The sequence below is a fragment of the Balaenoptera physalus genome (assembly GCF_965194825.1).
Source record: "Balaenoptera physalus genome assembly, chromosome: 12".
Lineage (NCBI taxonomy): Eukaryota > Metazoa > Chordata > Mammalia > Artiodactyla > Balaenopteridae > Balaenoptera > Balaenoptera physalus.
The window spans coordinates 80,973,409-81,000,370 of NC_138897.1; the positions used below are offsets into that span (position 1 = coordinate 80,973,409).

General features: G+C 37.5%; 1 protein-coding gene and 2 long non-coding RNA genes across 5 annotated transcripts in view; 2 read left to right on the forward strand and 1 right to left on the reverse strand.

Moving 5' to 3' along the window:
• Nucleotides 1-630: 630 nt before the first annotated feature.
• The window catches only part of NAA25 (N-alpha-acetyltransferase 25, NatB auxiliary subunit), a 73,487-nt gene continuing 47,155 nt past the window's right edge, over nucleotides 631-26,962 (reverse strand). Inside the window, exons 16-24 of one of the 3 annotated variants that reach the window (XM_082417426.1) lie at nucleotides 26,307-26,458; nucleotides 25,652-25,777; nucleotides 20,734-20,977; nucleotides 20,183-20,306; nucleotides 18,705-18,770; nucleotides 16,406-16,503; nucleotides 14,522-14,632; nucleotides 9,188-9,334; nucleotides 631-3,500 (exon numbers count right to left, since the gene is read on the reverse strand). In XM_082417426.1, coding sequence (XP_082273552.1) covers nucleotides 3,378-3,500; nucleotides 9,188-9,334; nucleotides 14,522-14,632; nucleotides 16,406-16,503; nucleotides 18,705-18,770; nucleotides 20,183-20,306; nucleotides 20,734-20,977; nucleotides 25,652-25,777; nucleotides 26,307-26,458 — 1,191 coding nt within the window. In that variant the 3' untranslated portion in view covers nucleotides 631-3,377. Of the gene's footprint in view, nucleotides 3,501-8,704; nucleotides 8,881-9,172; nucleotides 9,335-14,521; nucleotides 14,633-16,405; nucleotides 16,504-18,704; nucleotides 18,771-20,182; nucleotides 20,307-20,733; nucleotides 20,978-25,651; nucleotides 25,778-26,306; nucleotides 26,459-26,962 lie in introns of those variants that run through there. The other 2 variants (XM_082417425.1, XM_082417427.1) reach the window with 2 other exon arrangements.
• LOC309639859 lies at nucleotides 3,507-5,585 on the forward strand. Its single transcript, XR_014251892.1, has 2 exons — nucleotides 3,507-4,102; nucleotides 5,284-5,585. It is a non-coding gene; the product is annotated as an uncharacterized lncRNA (long non-coding RNA).
• LOC309639861 lies at nucleotides 20,984-22,355 on the forward strand. Its single transcript, XR_014251894.1, has 2 exons — nucleotides 20,984-21,396; nucleotides 21,876-22,355. It is a non-coding gene; the product is annotated as an uncharacterized lncRNA (long non-coding RNA).

Sequence of the window (26,962 nt, forward strand, 5' to 3'; positions counted from 1 at the left end):
CTCAGCAGTTTCCTGCCTTGGGGCCTTTGACTTGTATTCGCTTTTCCATGGCTGACTCTTCATCATTCAGGTCAGATGGCACCACTCAAGAGGTCCTCTTGTGACCCCACGTGTCACATATCCTGACATATTTTATTAATTAGGACTTAATTACAAACTAATATTTATTTTTATTGTCTCTTCCCCCACTTCAGCCACTAACTAGGATATAGAGTTCATTTACCATTATATCAGCAGAGCCTAACACGGAATGTGGCACGTAGTAAATAAGTGCTCAACACATAAATGTTGAATTAATGAATGCGAGCACGCAAGGTACTTTAAACAAAATAACCAGTGGCCTTGGAATAATGTTAAATTCACAAATATTACCATCTTTCTGAGGAATATAACAATACAAAATTGAGACGACTTATACCATTTAAAAGCTTGTGGCTTCTAGGAATCTGAACAAAAATGAACCAGGCAGAAATGCCAACTTAAGATCAAAGTGTTTAAATAAATTAACCCATCCATTTTAACGTAGATTTGCTATGCTTCACTTAATTCTGAAGAAGGAAGAATACATGCTTCCCATATTAATAAATCACAGCAAAAAAGTAGGAAGAGTTTCAATAACAAGGCTGTAGATACATTGAAACCCCTTTTTATATTAAAAGTTAGAATGAAAGACAAATCCAGATTGAACATAGTGATTGCAAAATATAATGCAATTTTGAACAATTAAAATTATGAAAATATACAAAATTGATGGGCAACACAGCTAGGCATTTGTACATTTTCCATTATGTGGAGAACACTAAAAAGTTCTCTACCTTTTATCCACATCAGATAAATGATTTAAACCAAATGTTTGCTTTGGAGAGTCTTAACTTAGGATCTCAGTAGTATAAAAAGCAGTAATTTTTCAGTCTGTAAACAGTAGTCGTGTTTTTTCTCCTTTCCTTTTTTTTTTTTTAAATATCAATTTTCCACACAAAAACAAAACAAAAAACCCACACAAACTAAAAACAGCAGCAGCAGCAGCAATGAGTTATTTGGGAATTCTCTTCAAATACCAATTACATACAATTGCTGGAGAGGGTGCTTTTTACTCATGTAAGAATATATGTGTGTATATATATATTTTTTTTTTAACTGTACACAATTTATAGTGCATGACAATTTCCAAAAGAACAGATCAATAAAAGATATTGGCCATTTCTGCATAATTTCATTCTTTTTACAATTATCTCAAAATGTAAGAGGTTGGATCTAATTGAAATGCTACATTTAGTAGGGAAATCAACATGTAACAAAGGAAGCATAACCCCAACGTAACATTATCTGTCACTAAAACCAGTAGAGGACCCAGATGCCCCTAGGCAAGAGACTAGGTAGGTAGACCACTGGAGTCACACACTGTCCCTGAGGACCAAGGCCAGCCCACTGAGCACACATATGCTAGAATGATCACTGTCAGTTAATAGACTTGTTTTAAAGAACATTTCTATTTCTATGTATAGTAATTTTGGATATTCAAAGAAACATCATTTCAAGAACACATGCCATACACACATACTCCCAACCCCATACACAAAGTTCCATCTAAATAGACCATAGTTTTATGAAATTATGATGTTATTAAGTTAGATTCAGAATCAATCAGAATTTTTAATTCATCTTGTTCAAGGCAGTTCTTTTCTTTTGGGATGGGGTATGACAGTTGTGGCTACCAATTAACATCAAAACTTTTTATTAAATTACTGAATAGACTAGGATCTCCAACAAGTCTTATTTTGACCAGGTAATTCAGTAATTTTCAAAAAAGTTTCCCTATAAGTTGAGACAGTTATTAATCACCCCACCAAATTGTGAATCTAAGAAAGTCAAAATGATAGGGACAAAATGCAATTGCTTTGCATACAGAGGTTTTCCAAGCTCTTTTTTGGTTGCTTTTAAAAGAAAAAAGTATCACATCTCACTGGAGAAGTGAGTTGGCAGGACCTTGAAGGTCTTCAAGACCAATCCTCCATCAGATACTTGAATTTCCTCATCAAATTCAATTCTTTGCTTTTCAGAATTACTAACTTTAACGGTATTTGGGTAACAAAGACCAAAAACAGAGGCACAGATTCAAACACAAAAAAGTTACCAAAGCAGTTGTATAAAATGTGTAACATTTTCAAGAGCAATGTTTATCTCTTCTGTCAAACCAACCTCTGAAGCCACAGTCTTGGGGAGCTCCAGATGAACAACGTAAACACCATCCTGGTAATAATTCTCAAGTGTGAAAAAAGTAAACTGAACCTCAAGCCCAATTGATAACATTTCTTTTGCCAGCCTAAATCTTAAAACCTAGGTTAAATCCATATTAATATACATTCCTTCCTTTCTTCCTTCCCAAACCTCCCACTTACAAAACACTAAAGTATTAAATCTTTCAAGCATATATACATGTATATACATTTACATATACATGTATATATGGTTGAAAATATACGTATATATGTAAAAGCATATACATATATATATAGCTCACAAAACCAATAACACTGGTATTAGACTTGCCTGCATAAATTATGTACACCTCTCTTCTTTAAAACAGTGATTCCCATCTTTCCCAAATAGACGAAAGACAGCAAGCTAGTCCTCAGCAGGCTTGTAAGTGGTCTGCATTACTTTCCCCTCCAAACAGCTGTAAGGTAACAGAAGGCTACTTCTGATTTAACTCTCACAGGAGCTAGGATGGGGATGTCTCGGCCACTGGGATTATTAAGCTGAAAAAAGACAGCCTGTGGGCATCTGAGTGATGTCCTTCAGTGGCAGGTGCTTATGCCAAATTTCATCTGAGGCCCTTTGGGTACCTGCCTTGGGTTCTGTGGGAGCCAAGCATTTGAGGAAGCCTCAAAACTAAACTGCTAATGTGGAAAGAAGGCCTGCTCCCAATCATGGTCCCCCTCTTCTTCTGCTTTCTGATTCCTAAGGCTCAAGGACCAGACCAAAACACGCACTGATATAATGGTAGGGCCATTCAGCTGCTCTGAGGTCAATGCTTTATGCTTAATTTCTATTGCTGCTTTCCCCCCACCCCACCAGATGTTTCTGGTGATAGAAGGGAAGAAGAAGAGTGGGGTTCTCTTGTGGCTGCCATATGCATATGAACATGTATAAAAAGTGGTCAAACCCAGATGAGGGTCCTGCTTCTGGTTTATATACAATAATTTAATCAGTTGTATACATTTAATACCTAAAAAATTAATTCACGATCAAAGTCCTTCATGCATTTTATGAGGAAGTTCTGGATTAAAATGATGGTCAACCAGATGTAGCTTTTGCCTGGGAAGATGATGTCATTTTCTGTTGTAGAGTCATCAGTGCTTGTGGTTCACACTAACTTAAATTTTTAGTTTCTTTGTAGTCTCAAGTCTTTTTTTCAGCAGCTCCCCAATTTCCAGAAGTGAGTGCAGGTAACTGCTCTGTACCTTCCCTTGTACAGTCTTTGAAAATTTTCTCTCTTCCTACAAAGGAAACAAGAATTAGTGGTCTTGCTCAGAAAGCATTCCCCCAGATTAGAGATCCTCAGGTATAAGTTAAAATTACCACTACCTCTGGTCTCACTGCAAGTTCTATCAGAATAGAGTGGGTCATTTTCAATTTCATTAAATGCAAAGATGGCTAAACTCATCACAGATGTATATTTTTCCATGTGACTTTTCACTGAGACCCCTGTTGCTTTAGCATTACCAATCTTTCAAGTAACCTTTGTTATAAATTATATCAAGTTGGAAAAGCGAGATTTCTCATTTCTAGTTTTCATCAAGAAAAAAAGTTAGAAAATTATTACTAAGTACTTTAGCCATAAAATCACTACTATTTTGTTATGAGCTGTACAAAGTAGAAAAATTGAGATTTCTTATTATTAGTTTCATCGGAAAAAAAGTAGAAATTTATTATTAATTTAGACTTATCACAGCCACTTTTTAAAGGCATCAAATTTACCAGTATCATCTTTTCTAGTTACAATATTGACAGGCCTCCCTCCATATTGACAAAGTCCACGATCGTGTTCCAGAGGCCAAACAACTAAAAAAGACCAGTTTTCCTAAGGCTGCTCAAATATGTGAGTTAAATATTTGCTGCACGTTTGACCTGTGGTAGAAAGCACAAAAAATAAAGGGGATGGAGTGTTCAAACACAGAAAGAAGGTTGCCTGAAAACTGGTTAGCTTTACCTGAAGTTGGCAGTACTTTAAAGCCCAAAAGAAACCAGATAAGCACACTTTATGACCCAACAAGTGCATAAAAAGGTATGTACACAAATATATTTCATTCAGTACTATATGTAAAAGCAAATGTACAGAAACAACCTAAAAATATGTCCAATGGCTGTGGTACATTCATATTTTGAACACTATACAGTTGTTTAAAAGAACAAGATTGATCTAGATGCATTAGCCTGAACAGAACCTTGAATATTGGTTGAGTGAAAAAAACAATGCTTTTGAATAAAATAAAGTGTATATAATTTACTTTAAAAACACCTAACAGATGTTAGAGTACATTATAAAGTTACATTAAGACCAGATTTTTTTTTAAGAAAGGGTGGGGAGGGGGACACTTCCCTGGTGGTCCAGTGGATAAGACTCCGTGCTCCCAATGCAGGTGGCCCAGGTTCAATCCCTACTCGGGAACTAGATCCCACACGCATGCCACAACTAAGAGTTCGAATGCCACAACTATGAGCCCACATGCTGCAACTAAAAGATCCCACATGCTGCAACAAATACCTGGTGCAACCAAAATAAATAAATATTTTAAAAAGGAGGGGGGGGTGTCTTGGCATACAACCAGTTTCAGTGGATACCGCTAGGGAAGAGGAAAGGGGACCAGGACTAGAGGTAGTACTCCAGAGGCCTTGTTCATTGTGTTTCAAGTTTAGAAAGAAAGGAAGGAAGGAAAGAAAAAAGTGAACCTAATGTAAATGGAACTGAAGTTGTTTTTTTTTTCTTTTTTTTTTTTAAACCCAAAAGAAAGTACTGAGCACTACATGGATCCAATATTTGGTGGCCGGTGCTGCTCAGTATGTTATATGTATCATGACTTTAACAAAATAAGGCAATATAAAGCCATTATTGTTTTGTTTAATCTTCACTACAACCCTATGAAGTAGGTATTATTGTATCCGAGCAGGGCACTATGGGGCCTTCCTGGGACAGGCCTTCCCCCATATCCTCTGCTTTAGCTCTTCTCTGAAGTACCTAGATAACAGTATTTGATGCAAATTTCCTGAATTGTTTTGCAGATGTGAAATCAATCCCCCCACCAAATGGAAGATGTTAACTACTTGATGACCATGAGCACAGAGCCCCCAGGCCTCCTGGAGCCTAAGGACTGATAAAGTTAACCCCTGTGACACCACCCTGTTCCCCCATCATCAGCCAATCACAGAACTGTGCACGATCTGATCACACACCCTGCGACCCTCCTCCCTCACCTGGCTTTTAAAAATGCTTTGCTGAAACCCTTCAGGGAGTTCTGGGCTTTCAGGGCATGAGCCAACCGTCTCCTTGCATGGCCTTGCAATAAACCTTTCTCTGCTCCAAACTCCAACGTTTCAGTTTGTTTGGGCTCACTGTGCACTGGGCACGTGAGCTTGCGTTAACATTATTATGATTTCCATTTTACAAATAAAGAAATTGAGGCCCAAAGAGGTTAAGCGACTTTTCCAAGGTCAAAAGATGAAGACAGAACCAGGGCTTGGAAAATCTAGAAAGTAGCCCAGAGTTAAGGATAACCTCTAGAATAATCAAAATGAGAAATCTTATTCCTCATTTCAGGAGGCAGATAGATCTTTCAACAAGAACAACCACTCAATCCTCTTGACAACAGCAGGGCTACTATGCCTGTCACCTTTGAATCCAACAGTCCTTCCCACATACCATTGAGGCAGGAGATAGATGGGCTCCAGGCTAGGCATTTACAACTGGCCTCCTGTTCACACCTCATGGGGTGAGAAGATGAGCTCCAGGCCGGACATTCATTACCAGTCCCTGTTTACACTTCCTGAAGCAAGAGACAAACGGGCTCCAGGACTACATGTTTATGACTGGACTCCTGTCTGTATTTCGAGATGTGCACCTCAATATAAAAACCAGCAGCAGGAACAGGGTAAATAACCGGACATTGGGCATTTTTATGGCAGGGACAGAGTGGGACTAAACCCTATTAAATGATCCAGAGGTCACACACTTCCCATCCTTGGGGCAAGGGAAACACTACGCAGGCGCAAAAGCCTACACAGCGTCAAAAAGGCAGGAGATGCCAGACCATAGTAAGTCCTGCCATCTCCTCCCAGAGGCCTTTGCAGTGGGATCCATCTTAACTTAGGGGTGCGTGCGCACCCAGGGGAGTGTCCAGAAACAAATTAGCCCTGGGGTAAAAACAATACAACTGGCCAAAAAGAAGACAAAGACCCGGAAGACTGACACCTTATAAAGGATTTAAACTTCCCAAAGGCACGACTCTCTGAGTTCGCCCGTGCATCTTTCTGCATGTACTTTACTTTTCCAATAAAGTTTTTACTTTTCTTTACCTTCTGCCTCCTTGCCTGAATTCTTTCTTGCCAACGCACGTAAGGACTAGGGCCCCAGGCCCTAGCTGCTGGCCCCTGTGGTCCAGTGGTTAGGACTCCTGGTCTGGGACCTAAGATCTTGCTTCCTGCTACTGCTCACTGCTGCTTGCTGCAAGCTGCCGCTTACTGCTGCCTGCGTCCGAAATCACCATGGGCTCTGGCTCTGCCAAATGACTCATGGTGCACCACACAATTCACTTTCCTGCCTCTGTGCTGTTGTCTGTGCCTCCTCCTGCTTGGGATTCCTTTCCTCCATTCCTGTCTGCCTGGTGAAAATTTATTAATCCTCAAATGTCCCCTTTCCAGTGAGACTCTTTTTGACTCACTCAGATTTTTGTGCCTATATTGTATCTCCAATTTAGTAATTTGTATGCATCGCTCTACTCTACAGCCAGGTCTTTGATCATTATATCTCTACAAGCTTTAAGCTCAACAATAGTGAGCTCAATAAATTTATATCTACTTATTGAAAATCTCAAAGATGTCCAGCAAAGCCCAACCACATGAAGCAATGTGACATCTGTCCAAGTGTGCAATCCTTAAGATTTTAAAAAATAGGTACTATAATTTCGAGTTCTTACTTTTCTATACTATTCACAAAAGGGGATGGGAGTTTAGAGCACAGAATGAGTTTGCATTTAATCTAAAAAGTCAAAAGTTAAACAGCTCCAAATCTACTACTATGAATTACCAGATCTCTTTATAGGTAAAAGGGGTCCAAAAGGACCAGCAAGGACCTTTTGGCATGTACATGGGGGAAGAAGGCAGATTCCTGCCTGGGATGTACCAGTTTCACAAGGATTTAATTACTAGGCCTTTACTGGGTAACCAAGTACCTGGAAGTCATAAAGGCTAATGGCAGACACAAATGTGTTAAGGGGATAGAGAAGAGGGAGAGGTAGAGGTGGTTCTGGATGGTGGGACTGGGACTCATTTGGGGCTGGGAACTGGGAGGTGCTACTCTCTATTTTCTAATTCTCTTGTAACAAGCATACATATTTGTCTGTAAAGAAACAGTGAAACACTACAGAGCAGTTAAAAGGAACAAGGTAGATAAGTTACTTATATGTAATGATCTCCTAGAGACTAAACACAAAAACAAGAGACTAAACAATATGTATAATATGCTATCATTTGTGTTTAAAGGCAAGATGTGGGGGGGAGGGGCACGGTCATAACGTACTTGTAAATGGGTTCTCTAACTCAGGAAGATTACACAAGAAATCATTGATAACAAGCAGTTCCTTCTAAAAAGGGAACTAGGGAATGGGTTAGAATGAAAAGGAGACATTTCACTGGATATTCTTTCTTTACTCTTTGAATTTTTTTTTTTACCATGTACATATTTTACTTTCCAAAACAATGTAAGGCTTAAAAAAAGGAAGACAAAAATACTAAAGAATTAATAATCCATCAATCAGTACCTCTAATTACCACTGAAGTCTATATTCATTCTAATGTACATAAGAAAACAGTTGAATACATAGCTTAACTGGCTAAAACCAAACTTCTAGCCAACACTTGTCTGCTTTCTTTAATCAGTCTTTGGAAATGTTAAATGTTCTGAGCCCTTTCCCACAGTAAGCCCTTTTTTCAAAGCTCTAACATGTTGACATTTTACAAAAGAGGGGCTTACAACCTTTTAAAGCTGGTGTGCCAAGCAAGATTCCATTCACTCCCTTCCCTAGAAGGGCCTGGGTGGAGGTCTTAGGCTAGGATGATGCCTGCCCTCAGACTGCTGGATGAGCTTCCTCATCAGCAGAGGCTTAGGTCAGACAAACTACTCAAGGAAAGCATTTCCTCACGATCGGAGTTTCATCACTGGAACAACTAGCCAGAATCAGGTGGCTCCACCATTGCTCTTCTGGCTCCTATCAAAATCCTAAACCTACTCCAAGCTGGTGCATGTTAACTCACCTGACACCATTTGTTTGTTTTATTTAACTAACTTTTTAAAAAGAATCCACATTTTTTAAAGTGAGACTTTATCAGGGATTTTGCTAGCAGAATTTTAAGAAACTAGCTTAAAATAATGATCAGGAGAAAACTGACTAGTACCTTTGATTCCGTACTTGTTTCCATTCCTTTTTTGCTGGCTTGCTCTGGCCTCATTATTACTGACATAATTAGTTCTGATGTCCAGCATCTTTCCTTTTCCATGTGATAATTGCTGGGCTGGCAAAGAAACCAGCCAATCCAACAGCAGGTAAGTTCTCAGTCAAGGAGATTGTCCCTGAATCTCAAAAGTATGGCTGGTTTCCTATGGTGCTCAAAACAGGGACAATACTAATTCTACTCCTCAACAATTCATCAGTTGTTTTCACAGTAAAAGAACACCCCCAAAAATGTATTCAAAGGTGGAAAGCGGGAGGGGGGATGAAGGGGGAGGAGACACCACCACCACCAAGACCACAGCAAAAAACCAGTGCCAGGCACCTTCTAATCACAAGTCCCATAGGAGAGAATAATGAATTGAAAATTAACTTGTCCCTGTGATAACAATAAGAACACTTGAATATCTATATATATAACTTATTGCTGATCAACTATAGTCTCTTACCATGTAGTCTCTTACCAGTGAGAGGGAAGTGTCTTCTAAAATAAGTTCTTCAAGTTTAAGTGCAATTAGATGTGCTTCAAGTCCTTTAATATGATCCACAACATTCGAAATTAAAGTCTGAAGCCCAGTAACATAGTCTTGGAAACTGGTAAACACAGGTGGCTGGAAAAAAAGATTTTTAAAAAGTTGAAAGATTATCAAACATATTTCTCCCATGCTTTATCACATAAGATATACTAATTTCATGCTATAGCATTACTTAATTCTATTAATAGTAACAGGATGGGACTTCCCTGGAGATCCAGTGGTTAAGACTCCGCACTTCCTCAGCAGGGGGCACGGGTTCAATCCCTGGTTGGGGAAATAAGATCCCACATGGTGTGTGGTGTGGTCCCCACAAAAAAAAATAGTAACAAGGATAGATATAGTTTTGGATATTAAAAGAGTCTCTCAAACCAAGGTAAATTTAATAGCCACCAAATGCTAACTCAGTAATGATGACTTTTTTCCAGTGTGGTTTTATTTCACTCTGGGGAAGCGGAGGTGAAAAAAAGAATAAAAAATCTTAGTTGGTCATTATTCAACTTCAGGTTGGGAATCTCCTAGAACACTAAAGGAGATGAGAAGACCCAAGACTTCATTTCTTCTCTTTATGTCTTTGAGATTTCCTGTAATGTTAATAACAGAAACAGAAATTCTAAATTCTAATGGAAAAAATGATGGGTGACAACAATCAAGAAAATTCTGAAAAACAGCCGTTAAGGGGAACTTGCCCTAATAGATATGAGAGTATATTATAAAGTTACATTAAATCCAGATGGGACTGGTATATAAGTAAATTGACAAAGACTGAAAGGACACAAATCCCAAGATAGAGCAAAGAATATAAAGGAATTTAAATGGTGACCTTTCAAAACAGTGGTTTTCAAGTGGATGAATGGTACTGAATAGCTAGCTAGACATATTGTGAAATATAAACTAAATAAAATAATAAATAACAAAATAAATTCCAGACAGATTTAAATACTTAAATTTTTTAAAAAAATCCATCGAAGCACCAGAAGAGGATTTAGGTAGTGGCTTTTGCGATCATAAATTGAAAAGGTCTTTCTAAACATAATACTAACCTAAGAACAGTTAAAAAAAATCTTGGGGGAGGGGCAATAGGTGGGTGGGGGAGTGGGAGGTACAAACTACTGGGTTAAGATAGGCTCAAGGACGTATTGTACAACATGGGGCATATAGCCAATATTTTGTAATATCTGTAAATGGAAAGTAATCTTTAAAAATTGTACAAAAACTAAAAAAAATTTTTAAATCACCATACATTTGGAAATTATTGAATAGCACCTAAACAAAACAATGGTCAAAGAATAAATCACAAGTATTAGAAAAAAATGTTTGCTATGTCAGATGAAGATATGAAGTACCAAATTTGTGGGATAAACATAAAGTGGTGATTAGCAGCAAATTTGGAGTCCAAATCCCATTAGAAAAAGGTTAAAACCATGAAACCAATGATCTAAGCATTAATTCAAAGGAGTTAGGCATGAAAAAAAATCTTATTTTTTAAAAGTTACTATATTTGACCAAAAAAATCACTCAAGTTAAAAGACATGTCAAACTGAAAAAAAACTGCATCATATATGAAAAAGGATTATGTTAACACTACTATGTTAAGAGTCCAATAGCTCAAAACATATCAATGGAAAAAATACTACTACCACAATAGGAAACTTGGGCAAAGACAGAAACAGAAAATATATCAAAGAAATCCCAGCAGTGATACAATTTAAAAAACAGATAAACACAAGAAACCTAGCCAATCAACTAGTAAGGCCAGCTTTTCACTCAAGAAGTCTTCTTTGAAGGTGCAACATCAATAGAATTTTTTTAACGCAAATTGGAAAAAGGAGAGTTCCAATGTTTGCCTATCAAATGGGTAAGGATACAGACACACCACACCACTGGGGAATGTAAAAACAGGTATCTCCAGCTTTTTGAAAGTTCACTTTATGCCACTTTAGCTTTCATGAAAGACCTACATTAGTACCTGTTTTGGCTAACCAAAAGAAATCCAAAAAGGATTTTCGCTTTCACAGGAAAAAGAAGGTGAAAAGCATTTGCAGCAAGCTGTTACAGAAGCAGCGCACACCCTGAGCAGCAACGGTGGCACCGGAAGTGCCACTCAACATCAAGCCGCCACAGCAGTGAACTATGTCTGTAAGCATCTGTGCTTTATCTCAATTTACTTTTTGTGCATCCATTAGCAAGATGTGTCCTAAGGTAATTGCTTCTTCCCCTTATGCCACCTGGGCTTATGAAAGGTTTCAAAGGAATGCTATACTTCTGGATAGCAGGGGAAACCTGTATACATAGTAATGTCAGATCTAAGAGATAGCCTAAGGAAATCATATTATAAATTCATCTTGTGTTTGTCCATATTTTAATAGCAGCACTATTTATAATATTAAAAGAAAATCAGAACCAACTAAACATTCAACAATGGGAATAAGTTATGGTATATTAATATAACAGGATAGTACATAACCATTAAAAGTAATGAGATACATCCATATTTGCTGAAATGAAGAGATGTCTAAGATACCCTATTAAGTGAAAACAAAAACAAATAGCAAAGTTGCAAAACTTTCTATAGAGAATGATTCTGGTTTGTATGCAGTGGCTATCTCTGTTTGCTGGGGAAATGGGTGATCTTCACTTTATTCATATATTTAGGTTACACTGACAATCAGAAAAATAGGCGGCTATTCTCATTTTTGGAAATTAGAAAAGCAATAACTACAAAAACTCTCACAAAATCCAAATACCAAAAGCTATTTGACAAGTACTAGGAGTGTAGGTTTTCATTAGAAGAGAAAGTAATCATGCAACTCTGATCAATTCTTTCAAACTTTGCACTCATGATCTGTTAAATTATCTTGAACAAAGTGAAGGAAAGAAATGAATGAATGGCAACACCCAGGACAAGTGTCAAATCCAAAAAATTCCTGAATTGTTACTGAATTGTGCAGGAAGTTAGTATTACTAATAAAACCATCAACATTTTCAAACGACAATGGTTACTGTATTCCTATAGTGAACAAAAATCTTCCATTAATAAGATAAGTTCAAACATTAACAAAACAGCATGCCATTAGAGAATAAATCCTAAACATCTTTCCTTATGAAAAGGATATAAATTATGTTAATGTTTTACACATGCAAAAATTAAATCAATTAAGATGGGAGGAAACTCCAAAATTGAATACAAACAGAAATAGATGAATCTTATTTACATCACACTAATAATATAATCTGAGTTTTTAATTCCACTGCTTTTACAGAGTACCTCAACTGTCTACATTCACTGGAACGTATTCTAAGGACAAAAAAGAAATGCAAAAATTTGAACTTTATTTAGTGGGTTTGTTATTGGAACTGGTAGTGGAACCAATGTACTAATTCCAAAACTATTTAGTATTTATTGTAAAACAGCAAATGAATAAATATATTGATGCTGTTGGGAACCATGGTTCTTACTCTGAAAAGAAAACTACAAATATGGAATGAGGGAAGGAATGGAAGGAAGAACATTGATATTGGACTGAAACTGGAGGTATCAGTAAGAATTATTTAAAACTGTGTGTGTGTGCGTGTGTGTGTGTGTAAATAAATTTCCTCTCTTCACAGACATGAACTAGAAAGAGTAAAACCCTAATAGCAATTAGTATACCTAACAACTAGATCTTGGTATTTTGAATACCATTCCCCATAAAGGAACCAGGGCTCATTGAAAAAAATGTCTGATTTCAGTTCAGTGGGTGAGTACAAAGTGCTTGGAGCATTTTTGTTGTTTCAGACAGTAAGGGCTCAAAGACCAATGATGTTCAAGGACGGGAACCAGCTTAAAGTGGCTCCCATTAGCCAAATCTGTGCATCCAAAAGAAAATGATGATAATGGTTTACAAGGTAAATTTAAAAAGGAATGAGTCCACAGTGATACTAAAATAATGATATTAAAAATATACAGCTCAGGCTTCCCTGGTGGCGCAGCGGTTGAGAGTCTGCCTGCCAATGCAGGGGACACAGGTTCGAGCCCTGGTCTGGGAGGATCCCACATGCCGCGGAGCAACTAAGCCCTTGAGCCACAGTTACTGAGCCTGCGCGTCTGGAGCCCGTGCTCCGCAACGGGAGAGGCCGCGACAGTGAGAGGCCCGCGCACCGCGATGAAGAGTGGCCCCCGCGCGCCGCAACTGGAGAAAGCCCTCGCACGGAAACGAAGACCCAACGCAGCCAAAAATAAATAAATAAATTAATTTTTTTAAAAAAAGTTAAAAAATACATATATATACAGCTCTATTTTACAGAATGCCAGTTAATAAATGATAAATGATTGGTAGAATTTTTTAAAATCACCATTGTGGAACCACCAAAGAAATAAATGATTCATGCAAGTTAGGCTAACAATGGGTGTTAAAACCAGTGGGTGAAAGGCTGGTGGGGAACAGGATATTCAGAGTCTCAAAGCATCATCTCACAGATTAATTACATGGGGAGGGAAGACACTCTTACAATAAAGAAATCCGGCAGATACTTCCTTTATCAAATAATTAAATCTGAAATTATCAATAATGGGACATAACAACATTAGTGCCTCCTAATTTAATTGCTAAAAAGGACACAGCATCTATGTTTAACCTAAATCTATGGAAACAATTAGCCAAATCCAGACTGTGGGATAGTCTACCAAAAACCTAGCTAGACTTTTCAACAATAAAGACAAACAAAAGCTAAGGAAGTACGCTTGATGAAAGAAAGGTACAGAGAAATGACAACTAAAAGCTGTGTCAGATCCTTAGTAGGATTCTAGTATTTTGAAAAAGACGATACGGGATGTAACTGGGATAACAGGGAAAAGGTTAATATGGACATTATAATATTATTGTTACCAATATTAAATATCTTGAGTGTGAAAATATCTTGAGTATTATGGTTTTGTAGGAGACTTCCCCTGTTCTACCCTGGTGTGTTAAGTATCACAGTCTGTACTTTTCTTTCAAATGGTTCAACAAATGGGGGTGGGGGAGGTAGAGAATCAGAGAGAGAGAGAGAGAGAGATAAAGCAAATGTGGCAAATTGTTAACAAGTGGTGAATCTAGGTAAGGATGTCTGGGTGTCATTATACTAGACTTTCAGCTTTTCTGCAGGTGTATTATTTTTTTAAAAAGCTGGAGAGAGAAAATGAATGCATACTGGGTCCTATGATCTCTTACAAAATGCAGGAAAACAGTGAAAAGAAAAGGCAGCATGCAGCCAGATTGTTACTTGTGTTTTCTCTGTTATTACCATGACGATGCTGGTTTCTTTTTTCTTCTTCTTCTTTTTCTGTAAATTTAATTTGTATGGTCGCAGGACACTCTCACAGTAACTGGACACCCAAAGGATAATAGAAATAGTCTGAAAGCGGAAAAATTGCAAATTCATCAATAAGGATTACACTCAAGATATCTATCAAGAACAAAGATTATGAACTAAACAAATTCTGTGCAAACAGCTCTTCTATGCAAATCTCTTCAAGCTCTCTTGTAACTCTCCACTCTAATTTCTACAATCACCACATTGATCCAGGTCTTCTTCATCTCCTACTCAGAATACTGTCTTTATTCTTTCTTCTGGCTCTCCCAGCTCTAAACTCATCCTCTACTCCAGTGGTCCCCAACCTTTTTGGCACCAGGGACCGGTTTTGTGGAAGACAATTTTTCCATGGACGGGGGGATGGTTTGGGGATGATTCAGGCACATTACGTTTATTGTGCACTTTATTTCTATTATAATTACACTGTAATGTATAATGAAATAATTAAACAACTCATCATAATGCAGAATCAGTGGGAGCCCTGAGCTTGTTTTCACTTGCCACTCACTGATAGGGTTTTGATATGAGTCTGCAAGCAATTGATTTATTATGGTCTCTGTGCAGTCAAACCTCTCTGCTAATGATAATCTGTATTTGCAGCCACTCCCCAGTGCTAGTATCACTGCCTCAGCTCCACCTCAGGTCATCAGGCATTAGATTCTCATAAGGAGCACGCAACCTAGATCCCTCACATGCGCAGTTCACAGTAGGGTTTGCGCTCCTGTGAGAATCTAATGCCGCTGCTGATCTGACAGGAGGCAGAGCTCAGGCGGTAATGCAAGTGATGGGGAGCGGTTGTAAACACAGATGAAGCTTCGCTCACCTGCTGCTCACCTCCTGCTGTACAGCCCAGTTCCTAACAGTCTGTTAACAGACTGGTTAACAGTCCGTGGCCTGGGGGTTCAGGACACCTGCTCTACTCAGTCCAATTTTCTTTCACTTCCTTGCAGGAGATGGGGATCCATTTAACATCCTTTTCACTGAAGTGAAAAGTCCAAATTCCTAGGTATGGAATCCAAAGGTTCTGTAAAATATGCCTCTCCCCACCCACCTCTCCATCCAGATAAGATACTGCCTCACCTGCAAACCTTAAATTGTATATGAAGAAATCTCCCCAGTTGGTCAGCACATATTCTCCTTTGAATTAAGTTAGGTGTTTACACGTCTTCACCTATGCTACAGTGTATTCATGTACATATATACATGCAATTATTTCTCATTCACTCATTAAGTATCTCTTAGGCACTTAAAATGTCACCAAAACAGAGAATATTGCCTTCAGGAAGCTTACAGACTAGTAGAAAAAGAAAGTAAACAAACATGTGACAAAATAAACGGAAAAAAGATAATGGATTATGAGTGTTGTGATCCTCTTCTTTCTCTCTCTGGCTAAAAGAAACAAAGTGTTTTGCTACATCAGCTCCTGGATTCTCCTTCATAATGCAGAATCTCAGCAATTAGTGAACAGCAGCAACAAATTTAGAAAGCTGGCAGAATTAACTTAAACTACATAATAGTTGAGTCAAAAAGGAAAATGAACAGAAGAGAGCTAGATTTGCAGTGAATCTGAGGAATCTTTAGAGATTTGTAAAGCAAATTTCAAGAAGTTTTACCCTAGCATTATGAATGAAATTCTCCTGATATCCTTGGAAGGAATTAGTTCAGAAAATTGAAATTGCTTTTCAATTAACAAAAGGTGGGAGTGAGGGGTTAAATTACAGGCATAAGGTGCCTATTACCTGTTCATTTTTGAAAAATTAATCCTGCATACAATTAAGGAAAATTGAGTTTTTCACAAAGAGAACAAAAACATACCTCAACCAAGAAGACTAGATTTTCTAAAAGAGTAGGATGTGTTTTCAAGTTACCATCTTTAACTTCTAAAAGATCACCTTTACATTTACTGAAGACATCTGAAAACAGAAAAATATTTTATGGTTTTATTCAGCTTTTGTTTCAATGTTATTTTTAGGAACACAATGCACAATCTAATAAAGAATAAGCAAATATAAAGATTTAATCCAGAAAGCTCCCCCACCCCAATGAAACAAACACCAAAGAATATCTATTTTAGGCTCTTTATTTATTTTTTTTAAGTTTATTTATTTTATTTATTTATTGTTTTTGGCTGCATTGGGTCTTTGTTGCTGCCCGCAGGCTTTCTCTAGTTGTGGCGAACAGGGACTACTCTTCATTGCGGTGCGCAGGCTTCTCATTGCAGTGGCTTCTCTTGTTGCGGAGCACAGACTCTAGGCACGCGGGTTTCAGTAGTTGTGGCATGTGGGCTCAGTAGTTGTGGCTCGTGGGCCCTAGAGCGCAGGCTCAGCAGTTGTGGCGCAGGCTTCTCATTGCAGTGGCTTCTCTTGTTGCGGAGCACAGACTCTAGGCACGCGGGTTTCAGTAGTTGTGGCACGTGGGCTCAGTAGTTGTGGCTCGTGGGCCCTAGAGCGCAGGCTCAGCAGTTGTGGCGCAGGCTTCTCATTGCAATGGCTTCTCTTGTTGCAGAGCACAGACTCTAGGCACACGGGTTTCAGTAGTTGTGGCACGTGGGCTCAGTAGTTGTGGCTCGTGGGCCCTAGAGCACAGGCTCAGCAGTTGTGGCTCACGGGCTTAGCTGCTCCGCGGCATGTGGGATCTTCCTGGACCAGGGCTTGAACCCGTGTCCCCTGCATTGGCAGGCCGACTCCCAACCATTGTGCCACCAGGGAAGCCCTATTTTAAGCTCTTTAAAAAGCCACATGACTACTGCTCTATTGTCTTCAAAACATAAAAGGCAGACTTATAAATTATATATTCTAGGGTCTAAACACCAGCTACGGGGACTTCCCTGGTGGTCCAGTGGTTAAGACTCCACGCTTCCAGTGCAGATGGCCTGGGTTAATCCATGGTCAGGGAACGAGATCCCACATGCATGCCGCAATTAAGAGTTCACATGCCACAACTAAGGAAGCCCACGTGCTGCAACTAAGGAGCCTGCGAGCCACAACTAAGGAGGCTGCCTGCCGCAACTAAGACCCAGCGCGACCAAATAAATAAATAATTTAAAAAATAAATAAATAAAATAAAATATGGGATAACTGTTTAAAAAATAAATAAACACCAGCTACGCCTTTCCAGATAGGCCATTGGCACAATAAAAATAAGATTTCAAGTGGATGGTTTAAAAGAACTTGTGCCAAAAAAAAAAAAAAGAACTTGTGCCATTATAGACTAAAAAACCAATGTGCATGGTAGAAATGAACCTTCATAACAAATACCAGGTTTATTCTCATAATCTTGATCATCTTTTAATTCTCAGTCTTCATTTGAGCAACAAAATAAAAGACTTTTTAGGCTCCTAAAAAGAAAGACCCTTATAGATTTAAAATGCACAATAATCTATAATGGAAAAGAATCTGAAGCTGTACACCTGAAACTAACACAGTATTGTAAATCAACTATAGTTAAATAAAATAATAATAATTTTTTTAAGTATTTGAGAGAGTTAAAAGAAAACGCATATGTATATTCTTTACCAAATAATTTCATTGCTAGGAATTTAACTCCAAGGAAATACTCAAATAAGTACCCAAACAATTGTGTCCCAAGATATTTATGTCAGCATTGTTATGCATAATATATTATGTACTCAGAGCATATAAATAAATCTGGTACACTGATACAATACTGTGGAATATTATGCAGCCCTTAAAACAAATGGGGTGTGTATATAACTGACATGGTAAAATGTCCAAGATAACAAACAATTAAAGCCAGAAAAGCATGTATTATATCCTCTGATATATTTTTTTAAAAAATCACTACTATGTATTTCCATACACACATGTATGACTGTTTGGTGGTATGTAGAAATACAGACTCAACAGCACATACCTACTTACCTCTGCAGGAATGGGGCTGGGAAGGGGAAAAGACCATACCCACTTGTGTACTGTTTTACAATAGGTGTCTACTACTTTTGTAATCAAAACTTTTTAAAGTTAGAAACAAAGTCTTTAAAAATACCAAAATGTGTGCATTATTATTTTTCAAAACCTCTTACAAGTTTCTATGAAAAAAGAGCTATTGTCAGACAATCAGATACAATATGGGAATCCACAGTAAGACCACTTACCTTTTAACTGTTCTAGTAAAGACTTAAGACTATTCTCTACTCGCTCCTGGATCTCCATTGTATCCTCTAAAATTGAAACACAATGAAAAACTTTCAATTCAATTTTTAGTAAGATAAAGAAGCAAGACCAATACCTGGAAGCATAGGCAAGAACATTTTCTTTTCTCTTAAGACCCACAGGCCTCTAAATTCCATTACTGAGAGAAAGATGAAGGACAAGAAAAGGAGAAAAGGAAAGAGAAAGGGAAAGAAAAAAGGCAAAGAAAGGTATTAATTACCGTTCTGCCAAAAGCACTACCTAAGATTCTCTAGGAGGACCAGAAATCTACGTGTTTCAAATACTCTAAATGACAGGATCCACAAACCTTATGACTTGGGAAAAACAAAACACAAACAAAAAAACATGACCTATATGGTATTTGTGACTCTCGCTGGGTTGACAGCTTAGAAAAAAATCTTTTCTCTACAAAGTTTAGGCCTTCTTCTTTCTTTTTTTTAATATTTATTTATTTATTTTGGCCGCACCAGGTCTTTGTTGTGGCATGCGGGATCTTTAGTTGCAGCATGCAGACTTCTTAGTTGTGGCATGCAAACTCTTAGTTGCGGCATGCATGCGGGATCTAGTTCCCCAACCAGGGATCAAACCCCGGCCCCCTGCATTGGGAGCGTGGAGTCTTACCCACTGGACCACCAGGGAAGTCCCTAGGCCTTCATTTTTAAGTAAAGAATTTAATCTGATACAAATGAAGTTATTTATAAAACAGAAACAGACTCATAGACATAGAAAACAAATTTATGGTTATCAAAGGGGAAAGGGGATGGGGGAGGGATAAATTAGGAGTTTGGGATTAGCAGATACAAACTACTATACATAAAACAGATAAACAACAAGGTCCTACTGTATAGCACAGGGAACTATATTCAATATCCTATCATAAACCAGAACAGAAAAGAATATGAAAATACATGTATATATATACAGGTATAATTGAATCACTTTGCTGTATACCAGAAACTAACATAACATTGTAATTCAACTATACTTCAATTTTTAAAAAATTTTTAAATGAATGAATGAAAAGAATTCAACTTGAAATCCAACAATATTTCAACAAATCAAGGATTTCTTCAACTTTTGGCCCTAAAAAATGATTTTAAATATGGAACAGACTTAAAACAAAAGTGGGAAAATGAGGGAAAGGGAGTGAGTGGCATTTAGAGGTGCGGGGGCAGGGTGTGGGGGGCGCAGCAGGGTGGATTAAAAAAAAAAATATGGAACGGAGTTAAGCTTCTAAACATTATTTTGTAAACTGTTTAATGGACTTTCTTGTATAGCAAACCAGACATTCTAGAACAGCTTCCAGCTCCCATCTCCTCCAAATTTTTCCAAATATGTGAGGTTATAGATATTTTGTTGCATTTACTAAGTTTTCAGTGACAAAGACCCTGTAAATATACTCATGCAAGTATACACTTACCTAAACCATTGATGTCCAGCTCATAAATATCACTAACAAGATAAAAAGAGCTGGTCTGACACTGAGAACAGCCAGAATTAAAGAATCCAGCCATTCTGGTAGGTACAGGACCAAGGAAAGGATACTGGAAAGGAAAAAAAGTTCTTTAAATGTTCTTTAAATCCACTGAAATTTAAATTCATAAAATACAAAATGAGAAAACAAGGAACTGGATAAAAATCTATCTCCGTGATTAAGTTACAAAGCACTGATCAGCAAGCTAATAATAACCAAATCATTATGGTGAAAACAGAAACGCTGTATTAATTTGTTGACAGGTATTAAAAAGTTTACCATCACAAAAAAGCTATTTTGCTTTTCCTCACTATCCAGTTTGGATATTGAGGAAGCCTCTGCAATTCCCCAAGTTTAAGAAGTTTGTCTTTTTCCTGTAGATGCCATAAAGTGGGACAAAATACTGTTCTTTACTACTCACCCATCCCCAATTCCTATTTTCAAAAAGACAGTCACATATTATTGCAGCTTTGATTATAAATACGCACTGATGATACCTGAATGTCCTTCTCAATAAATCGCTTTCCCGTCTCCAGGGCCACCTCCAGCTGTTGAAGGAGCAAACGGAAAATATCAATCCGGGAGGATACTCCATTCTCAGTGGTCTTCTCTGAGTTCTCTGGCCCAACAGAATGGTTAAGACTTGGAAGTCCACTGATCAGCCTCAAGGTTAAGGAACGGATTCTTAACCACATTGTCTCCTCCTCCAAGGAAAGTTTCTTATGTTCTTCAGAAACATCCCTTAAAAAGAAACATCCGCAAACCATCCATTTTATTCATGTTAACTTTAAAGCTTTCAAAGTTCACTTTCATCAGTCAAGACGCCTTTGAATGGTCCCAGCTTTCATTTAATAGCTGAATGATCTTGGACAAACCAAAACAGTCCAAGTCCCCATTTCGGTATCCATAAAATGGGGAAGATAACCTACCTAACAGGTTGTTTTCCCCTTACGTGAGATTCATTTTTCTGATGATAAAATACATAATATAAAAAATTCAAATGGCAGAAAAGTAAAAAAATAAAAGGAAAACGGGCTCTGATAACCAAGAACCCACAATATTTTTTTTTAACCACCAAAATGGTTTTATTTTTGACACTGCCAACATGCACAACAATGCATTACTTTGGTTTCCTTAAACATTACTTAAGTACGCATTAAGTGGTGAGGTGGATGGACCTAGAGTCTGTCATACAGAGTGAAGTCAGAAAGAGAAAAACAAATACCGTATGCTAACACATATATGTGGAATCTAAGAAGAAAAAAAAAAAAAAGGTCATGGAGAACCTAGGGGTAAGACGGGAATAAAGACACAGACCTACTAGAGAGTGGACTTGAGGATATGGGGAGGGGGAAGGGTAAGCTGGGACAAAGTGAGAGAGTGGCATGGACATATGTACACTACCAAATGTAAAATAGATAGCTAGTGGGAAGCAGCCGCATAGCACAGGGAGATCAGCTCGGTGGTTTGTGACCACCTAGAGGGGTGGGATAGGGAGGGTGGGAGGGAGGGAGACGCAAGAGGGAAGAGATATGGGAACATATGTATATGTATAACTGATTCACTTGGTTATAAAGCAGAAACTAACACACCATTGTAAAGCAATTATACTCCAATAAAGATGTTAAAAAAAAAAAAGAAATATATGTTTACATTTAAGAAATGTAACACATTAAAAAACTCCTCCATAAATATAATTCTTTCTCAATATATTTTCCTGCTTTGTTTCACACATAAATAACATAATCTACAAAGTCATAAATAAAACTATTAACTCTTATGACCTAAAAGTATATACAAATTTTGGAACTTGATAAGAATGTCCTTTTTCTGATTTTATATGAATAACAACATGCAGTATTTGCAATGTTTTTTAATTAAATGAATGACTTACAATAAAAACTTTTATTGTCTCCCAACCAGTTCTCCCTATAATAGACCTTCAGTGCACTTGGTAAAGATGTCATGTATTTAAAAAGTCAAAGTGGTCAAAAGACTAGATTTTTAAAATAGAACAGAAGGTTGCCATTAAATATTATTAAGCCTTATTAAAATCACTTCCGTTTGTCTGAAGAACAAAAAATGCTACCAAAGAGTATATGCTTGTACTATCTTTTTTTTTTTTTTTTTTAATTTTTGGCTGCACCCCGCGGCATGTGGGATCCTAGTTCCCTGACCAGGGATCAAACCCACACCCCCTGCATTGGAAGGTGGAGTCTTAACCACTGGACGGGATTTCCGGGGAAGTCCCTATACTATCATTTAAATGGAAGCTAACAAAGTCTTAAAAAATCAGATTAAATTTGTATTAGTCTTGGGAAAAACATTCCACTGAGATTCTGTTATAGGAACAGAATCCATGCTATCCTAAGTTTTCTAAAATTTATTTTAAACCATCACTTCGATTAGTTAAAACTTTCAGGGTAAAAATGACACATAAAAATGATCTTGGGGGCTTCCCTGGTGGCGCAGTGGTTGAGAATCTGCCTGCCAATGCAGGGGACACGGGTTCGAGCCCTGGTCTGGGAAGATCCCACATGCCGCGGAGCAACTATGCCCGTGAGCCACAATTACTGAGCCTGCGCGTCTGGAACCTGTGCTCCGCAACAAGAGAGGCCACGACAGTGAGAGGCCCGCGCACCGCGATGAAGAGTGATCCCCGCTTGCCGCAGCTAGAGGAAGCCCTCGCACAGAAACGAAGAACCAACACAGCCCAATAAATAAATAAATAAATAAATAAATAAAATAATTTAAAAATGATCTTGGAAAGGCATATTTAGAATTCCTGATACAGAACACTTGATTATTTAGTTTTTGTTTAATGACTGGAAATCTTTATTCCTTCAGAAAATAATAACATTATTTGTTGAGTGATACCATCTATTTAGTGATTTACTAGATAACCACTCAAGGTATATTAAGTAAGCACTCAAATTAGTTTTATGTAACAAAAGTAAAAAACACTTTTCATGTTGGAATTGTTTCATTATGCATTATTATTTTTAAGGCCATGATTTACAGAGTATAAAAATTAGAAAGAAAAACATTCTCAATTAATATTCTCACTAAATTTAAATGATTCAAATGATAAATAATAGTAAGCTAAGCACTGTCACTACTTTTAAAATCTAAGTTTCTAAGTTTCATTTTTCAATCAATACAAATATGATCTGCTTCACACTATTAACTGCCAGTCAAACTTTGTGTAAAAAAACTAAATATTCTTTGTTAAAGAGCAGTTTACAACAAATGTTTTTCCACGCTCTTATTAAAAAAAAAGATTCTGATATGCATAATGAATCTAAGTCAAAATCCACAAATGGTAGCCAAAATTGTCAACTTTCAGCCTAATACAACATAAATCCAGTTATTTTGCATAAACAATTCAAAATTAAAGTTTGTAACGGAAATGTCAACAAGTCATAACTACAACATTACTACTGATGGAGAACCCACAATATTAACATGCTTGGTATAGATCGTTTCAGACTTTTGCAATACGATGTACGAAAATGAACTACAAATATTTATGTAATATACTTTAAACAGATAAAATGGGTTCACAGTTGTTTATACTATTTTGCAAACTGCATCTTTTATGACAGTGTGTACAGAAAACAGTTAACATAGGGCTTGCCTGGTGGTGCAGTGGTTAAGAATCTGCCTGCCAATGCAAGGGGCATGGGTTCGATCCCTGGCCCGGGAAGATCCCACATGCCGCAGAGCAACTAAGCCTGTGCACCACAACTACTGAACCTGTGCTCTAGAGCCCACGAGCCACAACTACTGAGCCTACGTGCCACAACTACTGAAGCCTGCGTGCCTAAAGCCCGTGCTCCGCAACAAGAGAAGCCACGACAGTGAGAAGACTACTCACTGCAACAAAGAGTAGCCCCCACTCACCGCAACTAGAGAAAGCCCACACACAGCAACAAAGACCCAATACAGTCAAAAATAAAAACAAACAAACAAATAAATAAAAAATCCCCCCACCAAATATTCTTTAAAAAAAAAAGTTAACATAGCATCCCTGAGGCTATTATCTTCAGAAGGGCCTACTTGCAAGGTTGGCCCTTGCCTGATGTCTGGGAACCTAGCAGGCCAACCATTCCCTAAATGACAAGAGTGGCTCACCTGCCTAGATTGTTCATACAAATTATGTGGTTAAGGGTGAACAGTGCTTTCCTTCTGGGAGTCTGAAATGTTGGTACAAGCTAGACTGAGGGTGCCTACATCACCAGCCGATGAAAACCTTGGGCACCAAATCTTTAATGGGCTTCTCTGGGCAGAAATATTGCACAGAAATACCACATTTTTTGCTGCTGGAGAAAGGAGCACGCTCAGTATATTCCTTCGTAGGAGGGAGAGAACACCGGCAAGTCTGTGCATGGAGTTTTCCAAACTCCACCTGTATGTCTTTCCCTTTGCTGATCCTGTCATGTATCCTTTTGTTATAAAAAAAACTTAGTTGTGAGTCCAACTATATGTAGAATCCCATGAGTCCTGGCAAATCACTGAATGTAGTCTTGGCAGCCCCCAAATTACAGTATATTCAGAACTACCTTGTATACATGTCTCTGCATACTTGTGCACTTATTCCTTAGTTTCCACTTTCCTAGAAGTGGTTCTGCTGAATTAAATGGTACACAGCCTTTTCAATCTTGATACATATAACTAAAATTCCCTACAGGAAGGTTATATAAAGTTTTACTGCCATGTAAACTCACAACAACCACTTTCCCATAACCTAGCTGAGAACAAGGATTAATTTTTTTTTATGTGATAGGTTAAATCTTCGTCTGATAGATTAAAATACAAATCTTTATTGCTGTAAAGTACATTTCTTTAATTTCCTATTAAACCCTTTGCCCCATTTGTTTTTCATTTATCTTCTTCTTATTGATTTATTGAGTTCTCTGTATATGTGAAGGATATTTATATGAAGAAATTTACCAATTCACCAATTCTCTGTATATGTGAAGGATATTAATATATATGAAGAAATTTACTAATTTACCAGATACCTCTAGAACTTGTTAACAAATTTACTTCTATATAGAAGACTAATATTTAGAGGTCAAATCCTTTGTTTCCAGATCTGATGTAATGCTGAGAAAGACTTTCCCAACCATTTAAAAATATTTTTTATATTTTCTTCTAAGTTTTAACATATAATCTTTAATCCATGTGGAATCCGTTTTCATGTATGCTGTGAAGGAGGAATTAACTTTTAGATTAACCAGTAATCTCAACATAGGGGTGAGGTTTTCTTTTCTTCCTTTGGCTTACCTATATTTTCTGATCCCTACAATAAAAATGTTATTATATATACGTAATATATAATATAATATATAGAACTCTTAAATTCATCTTGATTCTTTAAAAATAAATTGCTTGGGGTTAAATTCAAGTTACCTGTCTTTTGGATCCCAGCTAAAGAAAACATTTAAGTCTCTGTTGTCTCGCAAGGCTTCCCATGGAATGTCATCTTCTTCTGGCCGAAGATTCATTGACTTTATACTTTCTGCTAAGCTGGTTGATCTGTGATAATGAAAATTTATTTAAGTATTATTCAATAATAAAATAGTCATGAAAACATGTTAGCCAAGACTTTGTTTTACTAGAAAGAGAGAAAAGGAAAGAGTGAAGAAAGGAAGGCTTTAATATTAGGAAGTAAAAGCTCATATAACGTGAATACAACCAAGCAATGGTTCTGGCCTGCTACACAGCAAAAGAAAGGCATCTGGAGGCCCAACCAAAATAAAGTTCATCAGCATTAATTCCTGAAATCCCATGTTTGCAGGGTATGGGGAAGCTTGTAAACATAATATGGGCCAGGGATGATGATCACGGCCTAGCTGGTTTCTGTATGGAACCTGGGATGGTGCTGGCAGTACCCTATCATTCCCCATGACAGGCACCTTCCCCTTTCTTCCCTGTTCCCTCCTACATTTTTCTTTCCCATTTTTCTTTAGCTTAAGCCCGCTAATGACACCCATGAGGCCCATTAATGGCTCTCAGCATCTGATCTAATCTCTTAGTTCCTTATTAGCTCTTGCGCAATACTTACACATTTGCTTCAAGTAGAAGGTCTAACAACATCCGTTCAGTACGGACTTGTGCAAAATGAAGAGAATTATTCAGCCTGTTCCTAAAAGCGATAAACTCTGGGATCTTCTCAAATGCACCATATTTGTAAGCTTGAATAATATATTCTGAGGTCTGGGAAGGAAAGACATCACCTTGGTATAAACATTTCACATGTCAGGCAACGAAGACAAACCTTGCCAGACAAAACAAAACAACACTCAAACTAAAATTAAGATGTTGAATCTAATCTTTAAAGTTCTTGGTCACCAAATAGAATATCAGCTTTTAAAAATGATATTTTTCTTCTATCCTATACTGGAGTCAAATGTCTTCTTCACTAATATTACTACTAATAATATTTAGCTGCTGCTACCACCACGTAGACTTTCTCCTAGCAGTTATGTTCATTTCAACAGGACTGAAGGTTTTGTTATACCACATCAGTCAAGGTTTTGGTTAGTGCCATTGTGGAAGGGATATTACTCCATGTTTTTCTGCATCTAAGATAAACTTTGTTTTATACAAAGGTTCCCAAAACACCAGAATAATATAACCATCCCACCACCACCACAAATAAAATTTACTGTCCTTCAGAAAAAAGACAGGCTGCTCCTTGGTTTTGTTTACTTCTGAATA